Source organism: Balearica regulorum, chromosome 4 (genome assembly GCF_011004875.1).
Source record: "Balearica regulorum gibbericeps isolate bBalReg1 chromosome 4, bBalReg1.pri, whole genome shotgun sequence".
NCBI classification, from domain to species: domain Eukaryota; kingdom Metazoa; phylum Chordata; class Aves; order Gruiformes; family Gruidae; genus Balearica; species Balearica regulorum.
In genome coordinates this window covers 36,940,282-36,966,471 of record NC_046187.1, presented here as the reverse complement: position 1 = coordinate 36,966,471, position 26,190 = coordinate 36,940,282, and the positions used below count along the sequence as shown (strand labels likewise).

The 26,190-nt window shown below is 38.4% G+C and overlaps 1 protein-coding gene across 11 annotated transcripts in view; it reads right to left on the bottom strand.

Annotated features, from left to right (window-relative positions):
- Positions 1–478: 478 nt before the first annotated feature.
- RAPGEF2 (Rap guanine nucleotide exchange factor 2) overlaps positions 479–26,190 on the bottom strand; it is a 190,817-nt gene continuing 165,105 nt past the window's right edge. For 4 of the 11 annotated variants that reach the window (XM_075751798.1, XM_075751804.1, XM_075751802.1 and 1 more), the window contains 13 exons: positions 24,516–24,673; positions 19,702–19,942; positions 19,070–19,453; positions 17,121–17,332; positions 16,910–17,033; positions 16,259–16,282; positions 14,981–15,204; positions 13,929–14,117; positions 11,490–11,642; positions 8,721–8,946; positions 6,619–7,178; positions 3,718–4,023; positions 963–1,151 (listed from right to left, as the gene is read on the bottom strand). In XM_075751798.1, coding sequence (XP_075607913.1) covers positions 1,105–1,151; positions 3,718–4,023; positions 6,619–7,178; positions 8,721–8,946; positions 11,490–11,642; positions 13,929–14,117; positions 14,981–15,204; positions 16,259–16,282; positions 16,910–17,033; positions 17,121–17,332; positions 19,070–19,453; positions 19,702–19,942; positions 24,516–24,673 — 2,848 coding nt within the window. In that variant the 3' untranslated portion in view covers positions 963–1,104. Of the gene's footprint in view, positions 1,152–2,333; positions 2,503–3,717; positions 4,024–6,618; positions 7,179–8,720; positions 8,947–10,324; positions 10,448–11,489; positions 11,643–13,928; positions 14,118–14,980; positions 15,205–16,258; positions 16,283–16,909; positions 17,034–17,120; positions 17,333–19,069; positions 19,454–19,701; positions 19,943–24,515; positions 24,674–26,190 lie in introns of those variants that run through there. The other 7 variants (XM_075751799.1, XM_075751807.1, XM_075751808.1 and 4 more) reach the window with 6 other exon arrangements.

Here is a 26,190-nt window from a genome sequence, read left to right as displayed (position 1 = left end):
CATTGAATTAACATCAACTTTTATTACTGGTGGTGCTATTGGGTGATCTTTATTACCTGAAATACCTTCTTCGGTAAAAACTCAAATTGATCACTTTCCATGCTTCTCCCTACCCAAATGTTACAACGTGTATTCTTTACTTTTACACCATGCAGAACATAAAATCAACGCAGTCCTTCCTTTAAAACTCTTTACATTCTATATATACCTAAGACTGTATCTATACTCCTTTTTTGGTATCTCAAGTGTTTCTGCTGGGGACACACAACACATCAGTCATTTTCATTCAGCTGTACACACACACACTCCCCCAAACTTTTCAAAAATTATCAGCAGCATAACTTAAGAAAAACTCCACACCAATGGTTTGCCCACATCACTTGGCAATGTCCCTTTAATATTAATACACAGAGAAGTAAAATTTTTTCATAAATTTGTTCAAGTATGTGGAACATGTAAAATGCATAAGAATCAATATGGACTTCATTAATGTTATATTTATTTATTTTCCAGCTTCATACAAACTGGATGTAGAAGCATAAACATAGTACATTTCTACCATTTTCAACAAAAATATAACCAATATGTACAATTATTGTATTAAAAATACAAAAGGGATACAGACTCCACCAATGTCTTTCTAAAAGACATACAGGTACAAGTAGTATCAAAAGTATGAGGAAATCACCAGTTAATTGTACATTCTGCACTTGACATCACAGAGCGAACTGAGATTAGCAGTCCTATGGTCTACAATTACTTAATGCTTATATAACATTTGTGCAACTTGTGATAGAGCTAGGATTTTGTATTTCTATATGCACATGAGGTCCATAGCCTTGAGAATAAAACTGGCAAATAATGCATATTACATGTAAAATTACAAATGCATAATTGACAATGTGATATATAAGCAAATAGACAAAAGCTATGATTACAGGAGAGAGAATTAAATAAAGCACTGACATTTGTTTGATACAGTGAAAAAACACTGCAATTTGATCTTTAAAAGTCGAAGCTATTTACGTTTATCTACTGATCAATATGATCAGCTGAGTTCAATGGAAAAAAAAATAAAAAAAAAAATCCAAGACCAGCAGTTCCTCACATTTGAGTACTACTCGGATTGGCAGCCTTCACTTCTCCGGAGTCTGTGCAAAAACAACACAAAAATAGAGGGGAGGGTCATTTCAGTCATTATAGGGTTAATAGCAGCTGTGAGCAGGTGGTTGCTACACATTGGCCTTCTCTACACATGCAGTGTTCCATGAAGCCATTAACAGTTGTGACTATTTCTGCATTGCAAAGGCTGGCAAATCTAAACGTGTTATTTTTCATTACTTAAAGGCTCGTTTATCCCCTAATGCCAAAGTCAATAGATGGAGGTTATTAGATCAGTGTTAACAGCTGACACAAGCTGTGACATCCCAACTTGCCTTCACTGCAATGTTATCCAGTTAATTTTTCTTTTAATATAACTACTATATAGTAAAAAAAAAAAAAAAAAAAAAATAATATATAACTTAAAGGTGGGGTTGCCGTCTGTCTCATTAGAAAGGGACACTTTCATTTCTCATGTGCCATCCTGTATTCCGCAAGGCACAGGTAAGAGAGACGCAGTGTCCTCTTCCATCACCGGCCAGTTGCAAGCACACGTTTCTGCATTCACACTAGACCCGGCTGAGGATGCCATTAACGCTAACATTTACAAAAATTTGAAGATTCCGGGGTGGGGCATGTTAAGAGTGAAGCCAGACGGTCAAGGAAAGGCTGCATCCCGTAACCTCTGCCTTCCCTTCTGCCCTGCTCAGCCATGCCATAGCAATATTCTTTCCAGGAGCTCAGGCTGGCAACCCTACTCACAGGTATGAAACAATACTGTAATTACTATGCAGATGCGGTATTTGATCTCTGAAATGCAAACACAGAAAACTGTAACAAAGGCATTGTAAACAAGCAAATAAGCACTGCCTCCTTGAAGGATTTCAATGCATTTTTCTCTTTGTAGGTTAAAGGCCAAATGTAATTTGACAACTAGCTTATCTCATTATCCCAATGAGACTAAGTGCTAGGATTGCGATTAAAATCTAAAAGGAAGATTTAAAAAAAACCCTTCCAGGCATTGGGAAGTGCAGCCAGAGTTAATCATCCTGATGTGATGATCTTGGAATTTGGAATGATACTGTGTGATGTGGCAGACAGCGACAGTGGTAGCTTGGAGATTGCTGCACTGTGCATTTCAAGCAACACAGTTTGAAAAGTGCCAGGGCGATTTCTTCACAGTATTTCACATGCAAGGGGAGAGGGGACAGAAGGGGGAGGGGCGGAGGAAGAAGCCCCATGCTGCTTTAAGGCAGGGAAGGAGGCAAATAGGTCCACCATCCTTTAACTATAGTTCCAAGGCTCCTATTCTAGGGACGTCTTCTTGTGCTCTCCTTTAAGGTGGCTCACTCTGGATCCAGAAAAGCCCCAAGTCTTAGACAGCAGAGACTTGTTCATCTTCTGCAAACACAACAGGATAAGGGAAAATAGAATTTAGTTCATATAGAACAAGACTGCTACTGAATGAAATAACCTGTACTGTGCTCATGTGTTTTCCATTTCGTTGTATTAGGTATATATTTTTAAACAATCTAAATATCTGTACATTTCAGGTCTCATGACAAAGAATTCCTTTGTAATTTTGTCTCAAAGAAAATAAGACAATTGCTATAACTGAGCTAGGTGCAGTTCCTCAGCCTGAGGAACACAACCGCTATTCCTAGATGTTCAATAGCTTCATAAAGACATCTTACATTTTTCCCTGTGATTTATTCAAATTAAGATTGCATAAAAATTGAATGCCACTGTAGTCATCATTGGTAGAAACAATTAAAATTCTCCGTCATATTAATTCTCAAAGTTTGAGGCAATTTGATTAAGGTAGACTTCATTTTTTTTTTCCATCATGTTCAACTGCAGAGTTCATCTTGCACATAAAACATTTGTAACTAAGCAGCTAGGGAAAGAAGGGGAAAGTTAGCCTTTCTATCATCAAGCAAAACAAAGCCTTCCAACATGTGATTTGGGCACTGCCCTGCCTAAATTTTGAGCACCTAGCCCTAAAGATGCAATCCAGCTACGCTTGCACTCCATAGAAAACCAGCTATCATTGTAGCTGAGCTAAAACATAAAGATACAGACACACTTGGGCAAGCCAGGCAGCAAAAGAGTAGTGGGCTCATTCCGTGAAGCAGTTGGTGCGGAAGACCCAGTGTCTACAGCGTAAGAGATTCAGGTAGAATGTGAGCGACTACGCAAATAAACCTGACTAACGATGCCCTATGGGGCGGATGGGCAGGTACTCTATAGAGGCCAGGAGACTTTTTTGACCATTTAATACATGGTTAGTGAGAAACATTAGGTACGCTGGGAACTTTCAGGGCAGGCAGGGCTGTACCTGATCTCTGTATTGCAGAAAAAATGACTAAGCCAACTGCTTGGTTGTCTAAGGTTCAGGTGGACCTACATTCCAAATTTTAAATTGCATTTAGGATGAACTGAATTCCTCCCCTTCCAAAAAGTTAACAAATAGTAAGTTATGAAAGATGGAAGAGAGCTCAAAGTATGGCAAGAATTTCTATGGCAGAACACATTTGCGTAATTTGCTTTGTGTCTGTGAAAGCATTGACCATTTTTGCATGCAGCACACTCAAAATCTAACAATTAGAAATTTACCATCTTCCTCTGTGGAAAACCCTTGAGGCGGATAGTGAGCAAGACGTGGATCTGACTCATTTGGTTTATGCCACTGAGGTTTGTTCACAGGCCTGCTAGTGGAATGGCCATGCGACTGCTGCTGCGGAGTTGATGTCCCATGGGTCTCACATGTTCGTGCCACCATTCTAGACCTCTGAAGTGCTATGTTGTAATCCGGAGGCTTTCTGGTTGGATGGGAACCACCTTCTGCAAACTCAGCAATAGGTATTCCTACATAACCAGGAGGAGTTGGAGGTGGTTCCCGATATCGACCCTCTTTTCGCGCTGCAGGAAAAACAACAGATTATTATAAGAGATAGTAAGAGCAAAACTGTTCAAAGGAAAATAAACAGTGAAAGTTAAATAAACATCAACCAATTCAACATCCCAGGAAGAGAAAATCTGAACCATACAGTAGACAATGAGGTCTTTAAAAATAAACCATGCAAGAAAGTATAGAATATACAACGTACACAGGATATAGCTATTCTTCCAGTAGTGAAGCATTATTCTAATAAAATTCACCAAATTTCATAGGGAATTTGTTCAAACTTAGCAACTGAAGCTGTCCCATCAATTGCATAGCATAAAATGTACAATGATCAAAGTAATGTGAAAGACTCAAGAGTCCACAGAAGTGGCAACCATCAGGAATATTGGCATCTCCCCAAACGTACGACTATCTTAATCCTGAAGATGGGCTTTGTACCTAAGAGCTCATCTCTTTTGATTTTAGCATCTTGCAGGGAAGGAAGGGGGGGGGGGGAGGGGAAGCACCTGATATATTATTTCTTCCTACAAATCTTACTACTTAATGAAACATAAGCTACAATTCCAAAAGTTAAGGAAGAGAAGTGGAGCTTCATCTTCATATTTTCTATATGCTGTACTGTGTCTGCTGCTCTTACGGTTGTATCATCTGCACAATTAAAACTTGAAAGCATGCCCATAAGAACAATCATTGCATATGATTTTATACAGGAGATGGAAAGACCACCACCTAGTTTGTGGATCTCATTTGAGGCACAACTGTTGACCTGAACAAGACTTTGGGCATATTTAGTAGTTCTCTCTTGCGGAGAACTTCACGGGAGGAAACAGTACTTAAGAACTTTAAGCATCTGTAGGGACACACAGCAGATAGGCGTGAGACTGTTTTGGAGTTATGTACCTAAAGAAGTCAGCTGGGGCTTTGACACTGAACACTTTTCACGGGTCTAGCCCTTTAATACACGAGCTCTTAACTTACAGTACAAAGGCAAGCACAGCAGGAAAAACCACTGACAGACAATTTACTCTCCGCAGCTTGACATACACTGTATATTCTTGCACAAGTGGTGATGACAACATCACCCTGCATTATGCAGCATGGAATTGACTGAAAGGGCAGTACAAGCTTAAAATGGACCGGTGCTACTTGGATGTGAGTTTTTATAGATTAAAGTCTTGGTATTATAACAAAACCAAATAGCTTCCAACAGAATCTGAGTATTTTTCTTGGGCAAATTGTTTTAACTGAGCAAAGCAGCGTGAAGAAGTTTCTGAGAAATTTTATTCAAAGATTTCTGAAAAGTAACTTTGAGACAGAAGAAATTCTGTAAAAAAAAATAAAAAAATCTATTGAAATACTGCCAGACATCCATGTCTATTCAGTGCAAAAGAACCATGCAAAAATAGTGGCTTCTGTTGGGCAGCGATATGCAGAGTTACATTTGCAGGATAACTAGGTAATAATAGTACTGAAGTGTGTAGCAGCATGTGGCTTGACATTTCAGATCTCTTTCACGTTCTCTCAAGTCTCTAAAAACATAGTGGAAAGCACTGCCTTGAGAGGCAAGTTTGGACATGCTTGTTCCACATTCTGGTGGAAACCAAGGGCATCAAAGAGTAAAATTAGAGAGCAGCACGAATCAGAACCTGGAGTCCTGAACTGAATGGCTTCCTCCTCTTCATAGTTCAGAGATTCGGATCTGCACCCAAGCTTTGAGGCAATGGGCCATTGCTAAGCAATACGCTTGGGCAGAAAATGGAAAAGCAGTTTATCACAGTGGTCTCAGCATGACCTCAATCTGGCAGGCTTTTTCAGCTGTGTCAGCACAAAATGGCTTTTAAATAGTTCTTCATATTAACCTGAAGAAAGGCAAAGTGAAGGGGAATGAAAGCAATGAGAGGTAAAAATGCAGAGGTCTTGGATGGCCCAAGGACTGGGATGCGTAGAAGGAACAGGACAAGAAAAATGTTAAGCACTGCCAAATGTTAAGCACTGCCAAAGACACCTCCGCATTAATTTATATATTATCTAATCTTTCTTTTGTTGAATGATTATAAATGTATTTCAGCTCTAATTTCCTAGGAACCTCTTCAGTTTCAGCAGTCCAAAGAAACATCTTGGTATTTAAGCACACAGCGATCCCATTTTCAGAAGTAAGGAATATTCACAATTATCAGACAAGTCATACAGATGTATAAAGTAAAAGGCTTCTAAAAGAAAAAAAAATCAGGCCACACTTATTAAGATATCCAAATATAGAATGTGGAGCCTTACTGTGAAGAGAAATTCACATTTCAGAACCGACACCTAAATACATCAACCTCTCAAAACACTGCCCAGCAGTTGAGCTAGTTTTTTTGATGTATGGCAGGCTCTCTTGAAACACTAAGGCGCTGCCAGAAATGAGAATCAACAATAAGTGATGTTTTCCCTAGCAATAAATGCACAAAGGGGAGAATTTGAGAGAGACTGCAAAGTGTCCAGTTTTGCTTTAAAAATTAAAAAAAAACAAAAAAAACAAAAAAAAAAACACCCAGACAAAAGAAATGCAGTTTTAGAACAATGCAAAGGACCATAAAATATTTCACGGTAAACAAAACTTAACTTACCAATAAGCCCCTTTGTACTGCTTGATGATACTGCTATGTGCGTGGGCATGGGAGCTGGCTTTGACTCCTCTGCTGGTACAGACGTTATGCTACTGGTTTCAGCTTCAATGGAAACATCCTTCCCACCCCTCCGCTTTATGGTACCTGTATCCCCTTCCGAGTCCTCTCCCCAGTAGCCTGTTGAGGACGCCCAGCTTGCTCTGGACTGTGCTTGATCAAGACCCTCCCTACCTTGACTTTGCCTGCCATACTTTGTGCCATGATCAGGGAACATCAGCTGGTCCATATGACTGCCCGAGGCCCACAGTCCTGCCCCATCGCCTGAACTATCGAAATGAGCGTGTCCAAAAGGCAGAGTCTCCCAGCTTCTCTGGTGCTGGATTGTTTGTATGTTGTCATGAGAACCACTGGAACAAGAAGTCCAGCTACCACGGCCACTGTCAGCTGCATCAAGCGAAGCTCTGTCCCCCTGATCCTGCGACAGTTCTTCTGTGCTAGGAGAAGAAAGCACAGTTGCTCCAGCGTACAGGCCTCTGGTCTCCGACAGCGGTGCATAGGAGCTAGGTGCACATTGACGAGGGGAAAAAGGAAAAAAAAAAAAAGAACCCACAGTTGGCATCAGAGATCACTTACAAGACACACAAAGAACTCAACAGTCAAGAGAAAAGCAAGCACATGGAAGGTTTAGATGCAATTTATATTTAGTATTATTTGCATTAATGAGTAATTCAATTTTGAGAATACTCATTTCAAGCGCATCCTCAATAAAACAATAAAACAACAACAAAAAAATAATTACTGGATAGATACCCTGACAAAACTTAACACTTCAGTGGAATTATTTCAAAAGGTAAAATCTTAACTTCAGGCAGCCCTTTAAGACAGGCAAACTGCACTGACATACACAGAATAAAAGGGAACAGACTGACAGAGAGGTTTCTACTGCTCTTCCAGCCATGCGAAGCAAAGGATCGAAAGTTAGAGTTTTTGCAGGAGGTGGCTGAAACTCAGGTTTAGGTTTCTGCTTTTCCGATTTTCTTCTGCTTAGGAAACCCAAAGCCAACTTTTCAACATTTCTTGCAAACAGAAATCTATTTTAACTTTAATTTTGGGAACACACGCTACTTCGTAGAGCAAGTATGTTCTCTGTAGCCTTTCAGGGATTAAGTAAGCCTGACACTATCACTTACATATAGCAACAGTGAAAACCGACAAAGTGTCACTTTTGTTTAGCAGCTATCGGGGCTCTTGGGATTTGTCCCTGCAGGACAGCTTGCTATGCAGACTGGAACTCTGCTCTTCCAAATATTTAAAACATCTGATTAAAGAGTTTGCATAGCCTGGGATTCCCAAGGCTGAAGTAGACCAGTTTTGGAACAGGTCTGCCATCCACAGACTCCCCAGGATTAAAAAACCTGAAACCATTCGGAGGACTGAAGCATCCAAATAACAGTTCAGAAAAGTAAGTGGAGACTAAATAGGAGCCAGAGCTCCAATTATTTTCAGACCAAGGCTCACTGCTAGAGATTTAGAGAACTCCTCGCAGCAGTAGCTTCCCTACATTACAGAAGTTAATTACCTAGAAAACCAACAGCCTCATGTGAATTTTAGTTTCCAATTATTGTTGACTAGGAGAGATATTTGGGGAAAAATATTTCTGAGTTTGATAAATACACACTTTCCTATGAAACAGACTGTAAAATTACTAGCTATTTCTGTTCTCAGCTTGATCACTGAATAATCGTATGAATAATTTCTCCTCTAATTCAGTTAATTCCCCATCTAGAAAACAGGCTAGGATACTAGTCTGCCATGAAGAGGATAATCTACAGCACTACTAAATGCTCAGATGATAAGGTCTACTGAGGTAAAGTCTTACTGCTGTAGACCTCATCACACATTCAGGAGTGCAAAACCTTTTCTTGTCAGAAAATGGAGCATTATCACAAAACGCAGCACTGAAACAGTGGTTTTTAAGAGCAGGGGAGAGAAAAATATTTGAGCAAGATATTGGGAAAGTTACATGAACAAATATACTTTTACATGCCACATACACACTATATGAAAAGTATAATGTAAGTAAGCACAAATAAAATTCCTACCCTAAGCTGTATTGATCTGGTTCAATCATGATTCTTCTATCAATCCTTCCCACACCAAGATTTGTCTCCACGATGCTGACAGAATGTCTCTGTCTCCTCTCCTCATGCAGGGAGACTGGCATAGAGTCAAAAGAGGAATTGCTGACAATACTAGATCTGGAAGAAATTTCGCTGTGACCAGAATCTGAAAAGTTATCCACCGTGCCGCTAGGAGCCAAAGTGTAGCCTGCAAAGGGAAAGTCACGTTAATCAGGCTCTCTGAGAAGCCTGCTCAGTTATTGCCAGGCAGCCGGCAATACTGCTACCATAGTAAATCGAAATGACGATTACGTTTACACAGAAGCAGCACTGCAAAAGACAAAGATACACAGCAGAACTGTGTAACATCGTGTATTCTGTCTCAGTAAGAGGTTTAAGATTGTGGGAACATGCACTACTCATTTAGGAACCAAGTGCTCACTCTCGTTCTTCTCTGCCCTCCTCCCCCAAATTATTTTGAAATGCATCATCACACTTGTATCCCTGCATTATGAAATCTCACTTTTCAAAAAAACCAACCACATGCCTGAACATAAACAGTGTCACCCAAGACTGGAAAGAAAGAGATGCCCTGGACAAGATTACTGCCTAGAGTAATCCGAGACACCCCCTCACACAGTTTTTCTGTTCTGCAAAGCTACGCTTCAGAGATGAACAGCAGATACAACATGAAGCACAGATGTCCGGGCTGATGGCTTATTACGTATCTTGGCTGAGAGACGGCCTGAAGTGTTTTTCAATAAAATTTAAAACACATATTCAAGATTTTCAAGCTTGCTTTGTGGTACTTGGCTAACTAATTACATTCCCAAAAGATGATATTCTATAGTACATATTACCAGAATTACACTGTAATTTGGAGGTGGCATTGACACTGCCAGACTAAGATAAAAATCTGCAAACCATGAAATGTCATAGAGGTAAATTCAGCTTTTTTAGTATTAAACAAAGTTGAGCTGAATGTTCTTGCCAGCTAAGTCAAAGATCATTAAACAACATTCATCTACAAGTATGCACAGTTTTAATTTTTTTGCTTTTGGTCTACATGTAAACGTCAAGCTGACTTCAAGTGATCTATCCCAATTCACTTGCCGGGAACATGGATTTAATGCTGTCACATTTGCCTGAAAGAACATACCATTTTTGCTTGAAAGAAAGTAAAAGAAGCATTAGCTTCATGACACCATCAAGACAAGGATTTTTAAAAATTTATAATTATGTTTACAATTGGCTTTTTGCAAAAATAAAGTACTTTTCCCATTATGAGTCAAGTACAGAATCCAATTCAATTTTAAAGAAACGCACAGGCCTGACCAAGTTTATGTAATTTCACTCTTTGCAAACATAGTATTTGGGAGAAATCATCCCAATCTCTTACAAGGACTTGAGATGATAACCTAAGTCTTCTCTACACAACATCCTCCACCTGACTTTAGTAAAGATCACTTCAACAGATATCTTGGATGGGCATTTGTACTTTCTTGCCATGTTCATCTCTCCCCTTTTGAGATCTCTGCTTATTCAACAGAAGCTGGTTTTTCCCCTTTTGTTTCCATAAACCTTGCCTATCCCAGAGCTCCTCGGTGAATTGTTATTCTTGTTACTGCTCTCGCTCCCAAGAGGAAAGGAGGAATTGGTTAGGTCCATTAGTCTGGAGCCATAAGGCCTGAGCTGACAGGCACTGCCTCCTACCACATTAAGACAAGGGCTTAGCTATCCACTAGATAAGAAAGTAGAAAATGTGATACCCATATAAGTTTCAAATCCTTACCATCCCTGTGCAGTTTAGGGAAAGTTAATGCTACTGGGAAGTTTCCCATGCACTCATCTCTTTAGCATTCTGAACTGCTGTGATGGGGACTCAACTCCAATATATATATTTTACAATAATGTTATATTATGTAACTGTTAAACTGAACTGTCATGATACTCTGAAAAGAGAAAAACTTAGAGAAGGGAGGCATTTTCCTGTAGTTTAAACAAACAAAAAAAAAGTCCCTTTCGAAGTATGATAGCCTGGTTTTAATGCAGATAACTTCTGTTTTATCAATTCATAACCAGAACAAGTACAATGAAAAACCAAACAGGGTTAAAAAAAAAATATCTTTTTAAGTCCTAAATTCACTTTAAAAAACAACTCTACAAAATAATTTAAAATTAACTCAGTGTAATTAGATCCAATGTGTAATACTATTCCTCAGATATCCATATATGTTGTTTGAATAATTAATTAGGCTGCTAGTAAAACGTTGAGTATTAGTGATTTGAATCCCAAATATCTTAATCCTTCCTGTCATACATAGGTCACATCCCATCCAGATGCATGACACAGCAAATAATTCCTCTAATAGGCTAATGTGCTCAATGCTGTACCCAGATTTTAAGTTTCAATCCACACATCCTTCCACTGGCAGGAAACACTGATGATGGGAATATTTTTGTCAGAAGCGGCTGCAGTGAGAGTGACCTACTGCATGAAATCCTGTATCAGATCAGGCTATCTTTCCTGGCTTTTGCTAACCAGAGGGCTTGCAGGTATCCCTGAAATCAGGTTCCCAGGTAACCTTTCATGTATCCCACTCTGCACTACACTTTCTGCCCTCTTGCTGACCACATGTGACAGAAACAGGAGCAGCAGTAGTTTATCCCAAGTGTCCGAATTCTCACTCGGAAGCTTCCAAAGTCTATGAGCTTCAGGAAACAGGATGAGAAATATTGTACGTCTAATACCTTTCCTTGGAGAGCTCTGTGGTGAAGTGGGAGGAGAAGACAGCTGTGAAGATGCACTCGAGACCGTGTCTTCAGATTGTTTCTTGTGACGATCCAAACTTCCTTCTTCAGATAATGAAAGAATTTTCTTTAAAGCTTGTGGGGAGTTAATGCCTTTAAATAAGAAAGAATTAATGCAGGCAGATGTAAAGTCCAGTATAAACACGTCTTTCTATTTCACAATGCATTTATGGAGCACACACCCTACAGGAAAAAACTCAATTTTTTTCCTGTATATTTGTGAGTTTCTGACACCAGCTTAAATGAAGCAAAACGTTTAAACATACTCCTGTTTAAAATACAGCATTTTATTTCTGTATATTAGTGAAGCTGGTATTTCATTCTGGCCACCTAAAATAAAATACTTTGTCACAGAAAACACAATGCAGATTTGTGTTGCAGAATACTGCCTATACAATATATAAATCAAGGATATGCACAGTAATGGTTACTGAGAAACTTGAACTAAAATTATGTTGAATACAAACATACATGAATCTCACTGGTTAGTGAAGGTTTATATAGTAAGAATTGAAACTGGTCTCCTGTTTCTTTTCTATTCAGAGTAGTCTAGAAGGTCAAAGAAAGCTGGAAAGAAGATTAATAAGATTAGGCTTACAAAACAAGGCCATCCTGCAGCTGCCTTTCTCCCTTTCATTTTTGAGAATGATCTCTGCACCAGCTTATTTTGGGAAACTAAAGAGTAAAAACATCCTGAAGATGATGTATGATGTAAAGATCTAGGGCATCAAGAATTGCTTTTCTCAGGCAACATTTATCTGTCTTTCTCTTCCCCTCCCCTCAAAAATCCACCTTGGCACAGCCTTAAAAGTGAAGATGAAGGTTCTCTGACAGTTTTGGCAATGTTTGCGGTAGGGGTTATTTTCAAGCATTCTACAGACTTTATCTTTGATCTGTTGGTTCACAATGCTTCTATCAATAATTTACAGCTGCTTCATCAACACAACCTAGTCAGTTTTCAGAAACTTTTCCACCATGAGCAAAGACGCAGTCTATGGCGCTTCAAAGTCCTTTTAATATTAAAATTTAATGGTAAAATCAACAAGAACTAGATGAATATTGAATTGTTTCTTGCTCATTTTGCTGCTTCTAATGTCTCATTAGCAGCCTAAGCAGTGCACAAATAAAACTAATAAAAAGTGAAATCAGAATTAAGCACTTGTGAAATTACCATCATGCAATAGGGAGGGCCAGTTATGCTACATATACTTATTAGGAATACTACCATACTTTAAGTGATATATAAGAAGTTCTTTAATAATGCATTGTCCTGGTTTCAGCTGGGATAAAGTTAATTTTCTTTCCAGTAGCTGGTATAGTGCTGTGGTTTGGATTTAGTGTGAGAATACTGTTGATAACACACTGATGTTTTCAGTTGTTGCCAGGCAGTTGTAGTCCCTACACTAACTGAAGGACTTTTCAGGTTCCCAGCCCTGCCAGGTGCAGAAGAAGCTGGGAGAGCACAGTCAGGACAGCTGGCCAAAGGGATATTCCATAACATAGCATGTCATGCTCCCTATATAACCAGGGAAGAGAGCTGGGATCACTGCTCAGAAACAGACTGGGCATCGGGTTGTGTTTCGATGGGTGGTGAGCAATTGCATTTGTCCATCACTTGTTTTATGTTTATCATCATCATCGTCACCATCTTCCTTTGTTATCCTATTAAACTGTCTTTATCTCAACCCACAAGTTTTTGTCCATTCTCCTCCCCATCCCACTGCGGATGGAGAGGGCGAGTGGCTGCGTGGTGTTTAGTTGCCAGCTGCAGTTAAACCATGACACGCATGTATGTTATGTACACATGCTGGGAAGCAGATCTGGAAATCAGATTAGAAGAAATTCCTATAGTTTGATGTCTGAGGCATACACAGGCAGCAACTACTGAACAACAACAATAAAAAAGCACTAGAGACCAGAAGCCAAAGGGACAACAAGTCAACCTGAAACTTCAGGCGTACATTTCTAACAGAACTACCAGCTTCAGCAGGCCCGAATTTCACATTAAATGTTCAACTTTTGAAAAAACACCAAAACTTCTGAGGCATCTCAGATGGGTCACTCAAAAACTCCAAGTCACTAATCCCTTTGGAAAAGTTAAGCCAATATCCCAGGGCAGATAGTCAGAAATGCGCATTCTTTCCAGCTACTAGTGACAGGTAAATACTTACACTGATTAAATTGGCACGATGCTTTCCTAGATTTCTTTCTTTCCGTTTCTTGAGAAGAGAATTATGCATACACATGCATGAACTGGCATAGCCTGCATATAATACTACCAGAAATAAACGTCTGAATCTTATTTGATTAAAAACGCCTCCTTGCCTTAAGCAAGCAAACTTCAGAGTATTAAACTGAAGACTTCATTGCTCCACTTACCGAATGGTGGTAGGTCTTTGACTGGCACTTTCTTGCGAGAGGGATAAAGAGATACGGCAGGGACCTGCAATGCTTGGTTTACTTTATGTTGCTGCTGCTGCTGCTGCACTTTCTGCTGGATGCCTGCCCGAGGAGCCACCGGTGACGTTTCGGATTTTCCAGATCGCTTGTCTCCTGTATTCTTTGGCACTTTGCAAGAAATGGAAGAAAGCACAGAATGACTACTAGCTAAAAATATTGTGGGAGTTTTAACCTGAACAGTGCAAATCCCTCCAATTAATAATTAAAAGGTGCTCAAAGACTTGTATAATTAATGCAGTAGGATACCTTTCGAGAGAAAAGATGAAGAGGAAAAGAGGGGGAGATTTAAGTCCATTTAAAATATGTACATTATCAAAGAACATTTACTCTCTCTCTCTCTCAAAAAACCCCCTCTCATAAATGACTATTGTTATAGTTATCAAAAACATGACTAGAAGTTAGAGTGGGCTATCATAAGGACTACAACTGGTTTAGGATGGATATATAATCACTATTTTTTGCTACCCTGAAGGAAGGGAAGGGCATAAGATACAGCATTCCCTCAAATCAAAATGAAACCCATATCCAGCATAAGGTTCCCCCCTGCTGCAGCCAGGTACAGCCCTCCAGGTGTCTCTGAAATGCCTGGACATAAGGAAATCCCCTTTTCCCTCTCCAGGCCAACGTATCTGGGATGACCAACCCTATTCACACCAACAGTCTGACTACATCAGAACTGTAGAGAAACTTTTGGCTCCTCTGTACCCTTTGTACAGACAAATCTGAAGAAGCTTTATGCACTTCAGCATGACATCATCTGAAAGCCCTATCTCCTACATAAATGCTATGTCTCTGTATTGTTAATCTGCAAGATTATTTCCTTAAGATTCACAGATGTTCAGTACTTGGAAACGCCTAGACACATCATTTTCCACCTCCTTGCCTAGTTACTGACCCCAATTACTTCCTCAGAGAAGAAACAGGTATATTTAACAGTTTCTTTGAAATCCATAACAAACGACAATGCTCACGTGTGTTGGTGGCTGGCTCGCACTGCAGAGACAAGGTCTGGAGGCTCTCTTCGTCCATTTCCAGATCCAAGTTTGAGAGATACTGCTTTACTTTCCGTGCCATCTGAGCATCTTCATATAGTTTTTTAGCATTAAGGAAGGAGCTGCGACGGACTCGCTTTTTATGACCCCCCGTTTGCGCGACATCCAGCACGGCTGCATTTGTACTGCCCTGGCTGAGAGACCTGGAGCGAAGCGGGGGCAGGATGGCAGAAAAGAAGGGAAATGTATGAGTTAGACCAACACAGTATCACTTGATAAACATGAAACGTGCAAAAGATTGCATGAATGTCAGTCTATCGTCAAAGCTTACATGCCTCATTCCAGTAAGTCAAACAGCTATAACAGATAGAAAGATGAGGGTCAGGAAATCTTTTTACTTGGGTACAGGCACTATTTTAATGACACAAATATTTTAACCTATTCTGCTCCAACTAGGCAACATCACTTCACACATCTAGAAAAGCATTCAAGCTAGCTCTCTCACGTAAGCCAGCTACGGAGAAGACTGGAGCATTAGGAAAAGCTCATGCAGTAAGGCAATGCTGACAGAAGACTATAGTTGAGGTTCAAATTTAAATACATATACAGATGGCATTTTAAAAGGTCTCCAAATACTTTTAAAATCAGACTGTATACAAAACGTACAGCTCAGTTTTACAGAATAGAACTTGCTTGTAACTTGCTAGGTTGAAGACAGCTTTTTGTTAAATAAAATGATCAACTAGTTCACGATGAAATAAATTTCATGCACGTTTCAATGTATGTATGTCTATATGAAAGCTACGCATTGTTCCTGAATCGTTAAGAGTAAAAATGATGGTTGAATTGGAATATGAAAATAAGTTAGTTTAGCAGATACTGTAAGTTTTAATTTTTGTATTTGATTGTGACAAATGCTTATTAGGCATAAGAAAGGTAACAGCAATTTTCAGGTGTCGCAACCTTGCCATTTTACAATTTCTCTTTTACTGAAAGTCACTTCTTTTGGCAATTCAAATTGGAGGTGAGGGAGAAGAACACCCCACTCCTATCTACAATGACTTATAAATAATTTGTGACTTTTGTGTTTTATCCTCAAAAGCAAAAGCAGTCCTGGATTAAAATGTATTGTCAGTAAAAAGGGGTTAACAAAAGAAAAAATGTCAAAGCATCAGAAAATTAAAGATAGCGAGTAGGAAACAATGCAAATGGTAAGGGAAGAATGAATGTCTGTGTGTGTTGTCTCCAACCACTTACCCCAAACTCCTCCATTTCTTCTTCCTGCAAGTGAGAGCCAGGAAGAGTAAAGCATGGGTTTTAGAAGAGACAGAGAAAGATCACAAGCTCAGAAAGAAAAAGACCAGACCTCAGGACAAGCAGTTCTGGAAGCCCATAAACATTAAAAAGAGCCTTGACTCAGGCATACAGTCACAGATATTACAAATCTTTCTAGCTCAAATTAAGAAAAAGAGTATGCAATAAGCTGGCCTAAAATGAAGCCAAAGAGCATTCACTCCACGTTTTCTAACACTGCTAGCTGACACTGTTTCAGATATATTCCCACTTCTTCTAAATCAAAATGATAAGGCTGGCACACATAAATGTTTCAAAAAACAAACACGTATGTGTTCAAGACAGTATCTCCCCCTCTCTCTCACTGATGGAATCTCATTTTCATGAAGTAACTGGCAGCTAAGAAATAATATAAAACAATTTAATATGTATTCATAAACACAAAATGTAATGATTTCTCCAGTTTTAGAACACCACATAATTTTAGTAAATTGTTAACAACAAACAAAACACTCGTACTATTCTGATACAACAAGGGGCACTTGAAAAGTGCCTCTTGTTGACACCTAACCTTCTCTCAGCTGGGAAAAGCTCTGCCTAATCCAACACACTTACCTTGTCCTAAACATTAAAGCGGGATCCATATTCACAGATGCCATGCGACCAACATGGCGTATCTCCTTCGCAATCATTCTCAGCTTCTCAAAATTGACCAAGCCCTCCACTTTTGAATCATTTCCTACAAGCAACAATTAATAACATCAGTTATTAGGTAGCAAAGTTAGTTTTCCTTAGCTGGTAAAAGATGACGTACTTCTGCTTTTACCTTCGTGAAGGAACGTAAGGTCTTTTTTGATAACAGGAAACAGGGGGATAATAGGGGGCTGCAGGTTTTGGCTGTTAAGGACATTACGATATTTTGCCATATTCCTAGATGGATCAAACAAGTCCTGTAGATCTTGAAACAGTTTTTCATACTTGCTTGGAAGCTTTTCCCAAGTAGTTCGGAGCCTTGCAACCGGTGCCAAATTCAGACCACTTGAAACAAACAAAAACAGTGCAAAAAAAGTTCAAGAACAACAGAAACAAACAAAAAAATCCTTGAAAATGCCATGTTAAATTTTGTATGGGAGAAATACCATCTAGCCAGAATAGCGTAGCACAACAATGTCAATAAAGTAACAGAAGTGAAAACTTCCTTTTGTCCATGTGTATTACAGAACAATTACGATCATTTCTAGATAAAAGTTGTAAAACCTGAAGACATCTGCACGATGCAATCATAAGCAGATAAAAATTATACTTGGATGAGTAATTAAACCTTATAGAGAGTATGTACTTACTACTTTGGAACAGTGTCTGGCTTTGACAACAATATCATAATCTAGGAGTAGCACAGGATCACCGCTTATTTCCAGATTTCCAGACTGGAGGAAAAACCATCTCCCACCTGCATAATGTTTAGGTGGTGACTGCACAGTGACCCACCTTCTTCCTGCAATAATGCATCTGACTTTGTTGTGTCCAAATCAAATTACTGCAACAGACTCTATATATTTGAGGCTATTCTGAAGCTGTAGCTTGTACAAAACTCAAGGGTTTTATCCCTTACTGACATTGGCAAAATGAGTATCTTACACAGTGGCCAGCTTTTCTTGCAATTCCTTTCTACCTATTGGAAACTTTGGTATCTGGAATCTTTCCTTCAATCAAGTTTTTGCTAGCAGGCAGGCTGTTTTTATTTCTCATAGAGACCAGTTGAAATAGCTGAGCTAAATCCCTAGATATTTATGTCTCAGAGATGCTGACTGATTATCAACATGGATCCTTGACTTTGGAGTTTTGAAATAGCTGAGCTAAATCCCTAGATATTTATGTCTCAGAGATGCTGACTGATTATCAACATGGATCCTTGACTTTGGAGTTTGCCACTGGTTTTGAAAACCATTCAAATGCGATCTTCAGAAAAAATGTCACAGTCAATCTGTTGATTGAATGTGACATGGGCTTTTGCCAGAGACAGTGATAAAATTATCATTTTAATGCAACTTACTCAAGCTTTTTCATAACAGGCAATATTTAGGGATTTTTATTTTATTTTATTTTTTTAGGTCTTCCTGCCTAACTTGGGAAGCTCCAAAGGAAATGTGAATGTTTTAAAAATGTGTATAAACACACACATTAGAGTTTCCCCTCATCCTTTTCATTGCTAAACTAAGAAAGGTTTTCTGTCTGAGATTTTCAGTACATTCTTTATTCTTATTAAAAGATCTTTAGTTACAGCTTATTATATGGCATTATAGTCTGCTACTGATTATTATCAGAGTTCCATTCAAGAAACTGCTGATACAAAGAAAACCAAAGGCAACATAGCATGGCTCAATGAATTCAAGATACTAGGAACTATGTATAAAATGATGAGCTCCCTTTGGGAAACTAACCCATTCTTTTATGACAATGTTATCATTTTTCTTCATATAACTGCTGTTTCTTTTGGTCTTTGTTTTTAAATAAGTGTAGTAGTTTCTCTAGTGCCATGTTCACTGATGACTCTTGCCTCATTGTCTTTAGCAATAAGTACATAATAGTAGCATTCCAGATAATATTTCAGCAAATATTTCAATGTCAACTTCAGAATTCTGGAAAACACCCTTATCGAATTGTCAAGTGTTCATGCTAGCCGTATTAACTGATTTACTCTGTTTCATACATATTTTTATGACATAAAGTGAGACTTTGCTTCTTACACAGAATTAAAATATTAAGGAGCAATACCTAATGATGGCAAACATCGAGTTGAAGTTCTTGCATTCTCTGCAGTGTAGTGCTATCTTAATGAAATGCTTAATGATCTTCATCCTTTTCAGCTGGTTCGTTTCTCTCAGAATCTCAGAAGCTACCCAGAATGTTTCTTGATTTATCACCTCTTCAAATTTTTTTAGATTAGTGCAACCTGTTTTTGATTTGAGTTTAAACAAGTCATCTATGTATTCTGTGGGTTCAATATTACGGAAGAGCTCAAAGTTTCTCATGGAGAGTTGGGTAGCCACCTCAACAGTACTGAGCTGTAGTAGGGAAATTTGACTTTCCCTTAGTAACTCTTGAGCATCTTCATCTGAACAAAGAGTTTCTGTTTCCATGTTGTTCTTCAGGTAGTACCTGTAAAAACAAAATTCAAAGACACTTGATACAAGATACTCAAACAGTAGTGAAAGTTACAGTAATAATTCAGTTGGAATCACAGAATAAATGGAATTTCAACAGGCTTAGATATTAATTAGAGGTTACATAAGGAGCAATTTCTTCTAAAGAAACACAGCGTTAATAATTAAATAATGCTCCTATTAACAGGATTTTGACTTAATAAACTGGCATCATCAGCTTTAGCTCACAAACTTCAATCTCACCTGCCACTCAACTGTATCCTGTCAGCAAGCTTGGATAGCTGATCAGGAAGCCTCCTTTGCTTGATTACACCCTCAGGTGTGACAGAGACTTCACATAGTGAATATGCATCAGGGGTTGCAGTGAGAGCAAATTCCCTAATGGCCTGGATGACCACTTCCTTTGCTGTTGTGTCCTTACTGATCATGATGTAGCGACTTTGCTGATCTGCCTTGAAAACCCTCAGGACTTGATCTGGTAAGTCTAGAAAAAAAAATACGTGCAATTTAGGTATGGAATTTAGTAAAGCAGAAGAAAAATCAATGGTATAAGAACAAGCAACAATATCATTGAGTCTAACCACTAATGCTATCAGTTTTTACTTCAATATCATTGTTTCACCTCTCTTCTTCTTCTAAAACAGCTGTTTGTTTGTAGTTTTGTTTGTTTTTTTTTTTTTAATTAATAAAAGACTAGTTCTATTAACAACGAGGAAAAGAAGCCACAAAAATATGTTCAGTTTCCAAAGTCTGGACAGGCAAACCAACGAGTAGTCTGATTTTCACAGATGTTGAGTCCTGGTAAATTCTATTTAAGTCTGAGAAAATTCAGCGACACTCAGCAACACTACCCCATACACTAACATAGAAGACATTTAAGCAAATTAGGTGATAGGAGTGCCAATCCTCCTAATGATGCTTTTAAGAAAATAGACTCATTTACCTATGCCTGACATTCAAGCATAGTGCCACACAAAGTCAAGACATGTACATCTAAGTAACTAGGAAGATGTACATATAACGGCCAGCATGCATGTATACACAAGTAAACTGCACTAGTATTAATGCATCCAGGTACTTAACTATCAAGTAATAGACTGAAAACTTGCTCTTTATTCTTTGTGCCAATGTTTTAGTAATTAAGAACTAAACCCACCAAAGACAGAAAAACACAAATATTCAAGTTCTAAGTATACTATTGTTTCAAGTGACTGATGACAGAAAACTTACAGTGAATACCTACAAGATAGCTATTTTTAGGAAACCTAGACAATTATCAGCTTAACTCCAAATGTTGCATTTGATTTTTTCCATAAGTTTATTAATGGATTGAAATCTAGACCCATTAATCAACTGAAGCTTCTTGACTATTATCATTACATTATAAAAAGAAAACAAAGAGCTAAAGTTGTACAGCTATCCATCACTGGATTTTTTAACATAAGGTACTTTTAACTGACAAGATAAAGTACTTTCAATGTATTTAATTTAATTTCTTCCCTCTGTTACAAATAACCTTTTCTAGTTTTGCGTGGCATGACATTTGGTCATCTATTCTTTCTTTAATGAATACTACTTTAAAAATATTATTTTTTTAAGATCATAAAGGTCACATGAACAAAAAACCAGATAATAATAGAAAGCCTGCTGAATCTAGAGCCAAAGTAATGATTATTATTAAAACCAAAGATACTGAAAAAATAGCTGCCAGGTGAAAACATTCATTTTGGTACAATTGCAATCTTTTTTGACAAAATCTGAGTGTGCATAACATGTATTCAAGTTACTACAGAAAGATCTAGTCAGCAACAGAAATCTTGTGACAAAATAATAAAAATTAACATCTTGCCACTACTGCTGCATGTCTCCAAAAAAATCTTTTGGAAAGCATTAAGATAAATCTCTCTGATATGAGTTGATTTACATGCTACAAAGGCTGTTTAGGCTTAAATATATTATTTTACAAATTTCATGCAACTAAGCCCATAACTTTTAAGCTCACAGTAGTATTTTTGCAACTTGAGAAGCACTAGTACTGAAACACATTAGAATTGAGTGATGACATCATCATTTACACATAACAGGCTTCAGTGTAGGTCAGTTTTCAGCCATTTCCAAGTACTTGAGGCAAATGTACAAATACCTTATAACTAGAAAGCCAGTTTTGCCTTTTTTCACCAACTCTATATTGGCCCATCTTCCTTCAGTAATTAGTTGAAGAGGGATATGGAGCAGTACTTGAAATAGTTTCTATATTTTATGACATCTTGAGGAAGACAGATGCCAACGACACAGCCGTTCAGAGCCGTTATTAAAAACCAGAACACGCTCTAGATCTTGTTGCCTCTTGCTGTTACAGAAATCCTTGCCACTCAAAGAAATGCTATGAAGATGGGAAGCTACTGTAAACAATACCAAGGTGGGAACTCGCTTAATACTCCCAAGAAACAAGTGTTTTGTGCAAGGAGAAAATAACCTGCTCTGTTGGATCACTGAAGTCAATATGAAGAAATACAGAGAACGGCAAATAGAAAAGTATCATCTCTGCACTGCATTTTACCATCCAATTGCTCAGGCTGCACACCTATCAGAGCTGGTAGCAAAAGCACTACACAGAATACAGAGAAGTCTGCCAGCAATTGAAATGATTACAGCTAAAGCAACGGTAGCAAGTAACGCAGCACAAGAATTTTTAAATAAAACAGCTCTTGAAGAGAATTGCAACTGACCCCCTTCACTCCTTTCCACACAAGTAAACTGGAGTGGCAGGCTGAAGAAAGCAATGCTATATGACAGGAATCTAGTCCCTTAGAAAGCTTGCGTGGGGGAAAAAAAAAGGTACCAGCGACTGGCAGCTGATCATTACTATATCATTTTGACTTTGAATCAAATAGCAAAAACAGCACAAGGGAAGAGAAATCAAAGTGCTATTGACTATTTGGACATTTAAAATAAACCTTCAAAAGTACATTTGAAAAAGCCTAAGCAAATCAGAAGAGAAACTAAAATGACTCCTTGCAGATTTCAAGCCTAAAAAAAAAAAAGTATGTTCTCATTTTCTGCTCAAAGCCTACCCTTCCAAAACAACAAGTTGTTTTATTTTCTATCCTGAGGGATATTCCCCAAAGCCTCAAAGGATGGCTGTTCTACCACTCTTCTCTTTCTTCTCCAGTGCATTCAATTTCTTGCAAGCTGCCTCCATCTCCATCTTTAATTTAGACCAAGGTAATAAAAGAAATTAAAATTGCAGGCTTTAATTTTTTCCAAGTCTTAAAGTATATAGAGGTATAATTCAATTCTTCTATCTACAAAGCAACCATTCCTAAAGCCCTTAAGGTATGTGCTTTTTATTTCAGTTACCCTTTCCTCTCCTTCCCACACAGGAAAAAATTACACCTGCAAATTACTTTGAAAATATCTAATATGTGGACATTTGGGCAAATTTTAAGAAAATAAAAAAGAGCTTTTTTTAAAAAAAAAATGAGAAAGCACTAATTACTTAATACATTTTCTATGAAGATAATGGAAAAGCTGCTATAACACTGAAGCAATGGCATTAGATCATTATGTATCTCATTTTCTCAAAGCAAAAGGCAAACAGTAGAACATTATTAATTTATTAAACTTCTCTGAACTACATCTGTGATGGAAGGATCTTCAGACCTGTAATGGCTTTCCTTCTCAATTAATGGAGTTTGTTTGAGCTGTGTGAGACAGCGATGCCCGCAACTCTGGAAGTTAGCCAGTTGCTGTGCTCATCATTAGGGGCACATTAATTATCTAGAACCGTCTGGTCTAGGTAAATGGCAAGCTGGAGAATGGAATATTCACCCATTTATAGATAAAGCACTGATGAAAAGTTACACTCTTATTGATAAAGACTATCTTCAAAGTGTTGGACACTAGTCATTAGGTAAAACAGAAAAAAATACCGTATCTTCCCACTCTCTCAGGAGCAATCTTAGACATCGGGACAAAAATGACACATCACCTTCTTGTAGTCTTCTCTAGCCCTAAAAAGCCTAAGACGAAGTGATGCTCAGCATCACAGTTTCAAGTGCAATGATTGCACCAACTTGGCCAGTATGTAGGCTGATGTTTAAGCACTGTCCCTTTAGGTAAGGTTTGAAATCCCTCAGGCTTAGGAGAGCACTGAATTTTTGGTTCTACTTTCAAGAAATACTCTAAAGATTAGACTAAAATAACCAAGTGTCTGCACAGCTACCGCCACCACATCCTCCTCCAGCAGTTACGTTTTAATAACAAAGATTTGGATACTTAACTCAGAGAAGGTTTCCCGCTAAGAACTTTCCTACAGCCAGATAAGAGCCCAAATCCCAGCCCCGCCAGGAGCTCTGGCTAAACCCTTCTTATAAGATAAGGCTCTCAAGTTTCTTATATTCTCCCTCACTTGCCACTATGCTTTGTTCCTCTCTGCTAAATGTGTTCATTTCTAAAACTATTTCAGAATGGGACTTGAAATCACTTTATATACAGAGAATTCAGCATACAGTTATAGGGCAGGGTGACTAACAGGCAACTTTGAAACTCTGTCCTTTACAGATGTAGTACAAGACTATACAAGTCTGTTCAGAAAAAGACTGAAACGCGTGTCCTGTGTCCCAGTCCAATGCCCTTTCGCTTTACTGTAAGCTAATGATCTACTGTGCTATTTGAAAATACTGCAGTCTTTACAAGACTGACCTATCAGGACAAATTATAAAATACCAAGCAAAATCAGTTTTTACTGGCCAAGAGCATTCAATCAGTAAGAGGCACTCTGTATACAACACAGGTGAAAAACAGACATCTAATACATTTGGGTAAAGTGTATTGGAGCAAATGTAATAAATGCTAATGTATTAATATTTGGCTAATCTGTGGGCGACAGCATACAGTTAATATGCATCACATGCATCTTCAGACAAGTCCAGAAAAAAGAAGAAAAAAAAAAAGAGCGAGAAAAAAAAAGAGAGAGCAAGAAAAAAAAAAAGAGATCAATGAAAGGAAATTATAAGGTAAAGAAGAACAACAAAAAAAAAAAAAAGGAGCCTTACCTGGAGTAGTATTGAAGTCTAAGATGCGGTGATGAGACTGCAGTAGATCAGGATTACTGGATGACAGGGTTCCGCTGACAGGTAAAGCAGGAGGAATGTGCTTCGTTTGTCTCAGTCCCACAATGCTGTCATCCTGAGACTGGCCAATTCCAATGTCACTGTGTCCCAAAAGAAATAAAATCAGGACTTACAGACATCCAGAGCTTGGGCTATACTAGAGGGATGCAGAGACTTATATATCACTACATTTTCACACTTTCAATCGTTAGTACAGTAATCACTACTGAGAAGTTAAAATTCTCCAGACAAGCTGTCTAGCTTTGTCAACAGCACCCAAATGTCCGCTCAAAGTGATTAGGTCTGCTGCTCACACTGCTGGAAGATCCTCGTGTTCACCACTAAGCTCTGAGGAAGCTGCTAGGCTCGTTATTTTTTGATAATTTCTCACAGTGGCCAAGATCTGCATTCAAAAGCTGGTACATACCTCATCATCTTGCATCACTCCACTACCTGAATTTTAATTAATACTGCTGTGCCCTCAGTGCTGTTTCATAAGACCTGAATTTCACAGATCTCTCATGCCATCACAGATTTGGAACTGCACTTTGGGACATATCATAACCACTACTAAGACCTTTTAACAGATAGATAAGATTGTTGCGATCATCCATTTTCCTACTCTGCATCACCTTCTCTGAGTTTCTCTTCACTGAATGGGACTGAAGGGATGCCAACTAACTCGGAAGCCTAAGGTAAGCATCCGCACTTGGGTGCTATCGGTATCCCCTCCAAAGTGCCTGACAGCTGTAAATAACGTATTCTGTGATAAAGGTGAAGGATCTCGTCTTTTAAATTGTGAAAGGCAGGGTATCTAAAGAGGTCAGTAGTGCTAGATGGATCAGAGACAGAACTATCATCATATGATAGAAGGCACTAGTTTGCTTATTGTTTTGAGTTCATAACCAGCAAGTGAAGCAGGACAAAGTTGGAGCTAGCCATTGAACTTTTCTATATTAGGTGCAAATCCTTAATAAAATACTCTGAGGGTGTAAAACGTTGAATGGCAGCCATTGTAGAAAATGAAATTAATTAAAAAAATTTAGCCACTATAGACAGAGTCTTTTTAAAAGGAAAACACATCTAAATCTGTATCTACACATGTAAATAAAGCATAAACCAGAACTTAGATTTCATTGCAAACTGCTGCAACTCTTAAAAAGTCAAGCTACTAAATTAAATGATGCAACACAAATGACCATTTGTACCCTAATTTTGAGCACTTAAGCTTTTGCCTAGTGTTCTATCCATCCTCAGAAAACCTAAACAGAAGTAATTAAGGGCCTGATAATTATCGCTGTTGAGCTGTTACAGCACAAGCATCCTTTTGTGCTTACCAATGAATTACTTTACCCGGTACATTCTTGTACCACTTCTTTGAGTGCTCTGAATTGAACAGTACTCTGGGCAGCAAGGACAGTATCTCTGGGCATTGAAGACACAATTTTAACTACATGGACACAGCAACTGCTTTTTTGGAAGGCAATGCAACTCAAAAAAGGTTGGAGGGGTATCTCTGTATGATGTGTTTGGGTTTTCTAGTCGTTTTGTTTTGAAAAAACAAGGTAACTTGGTATTACAAAAATATTTTGTATTCGGTGTAAACCCCAAGCCATGA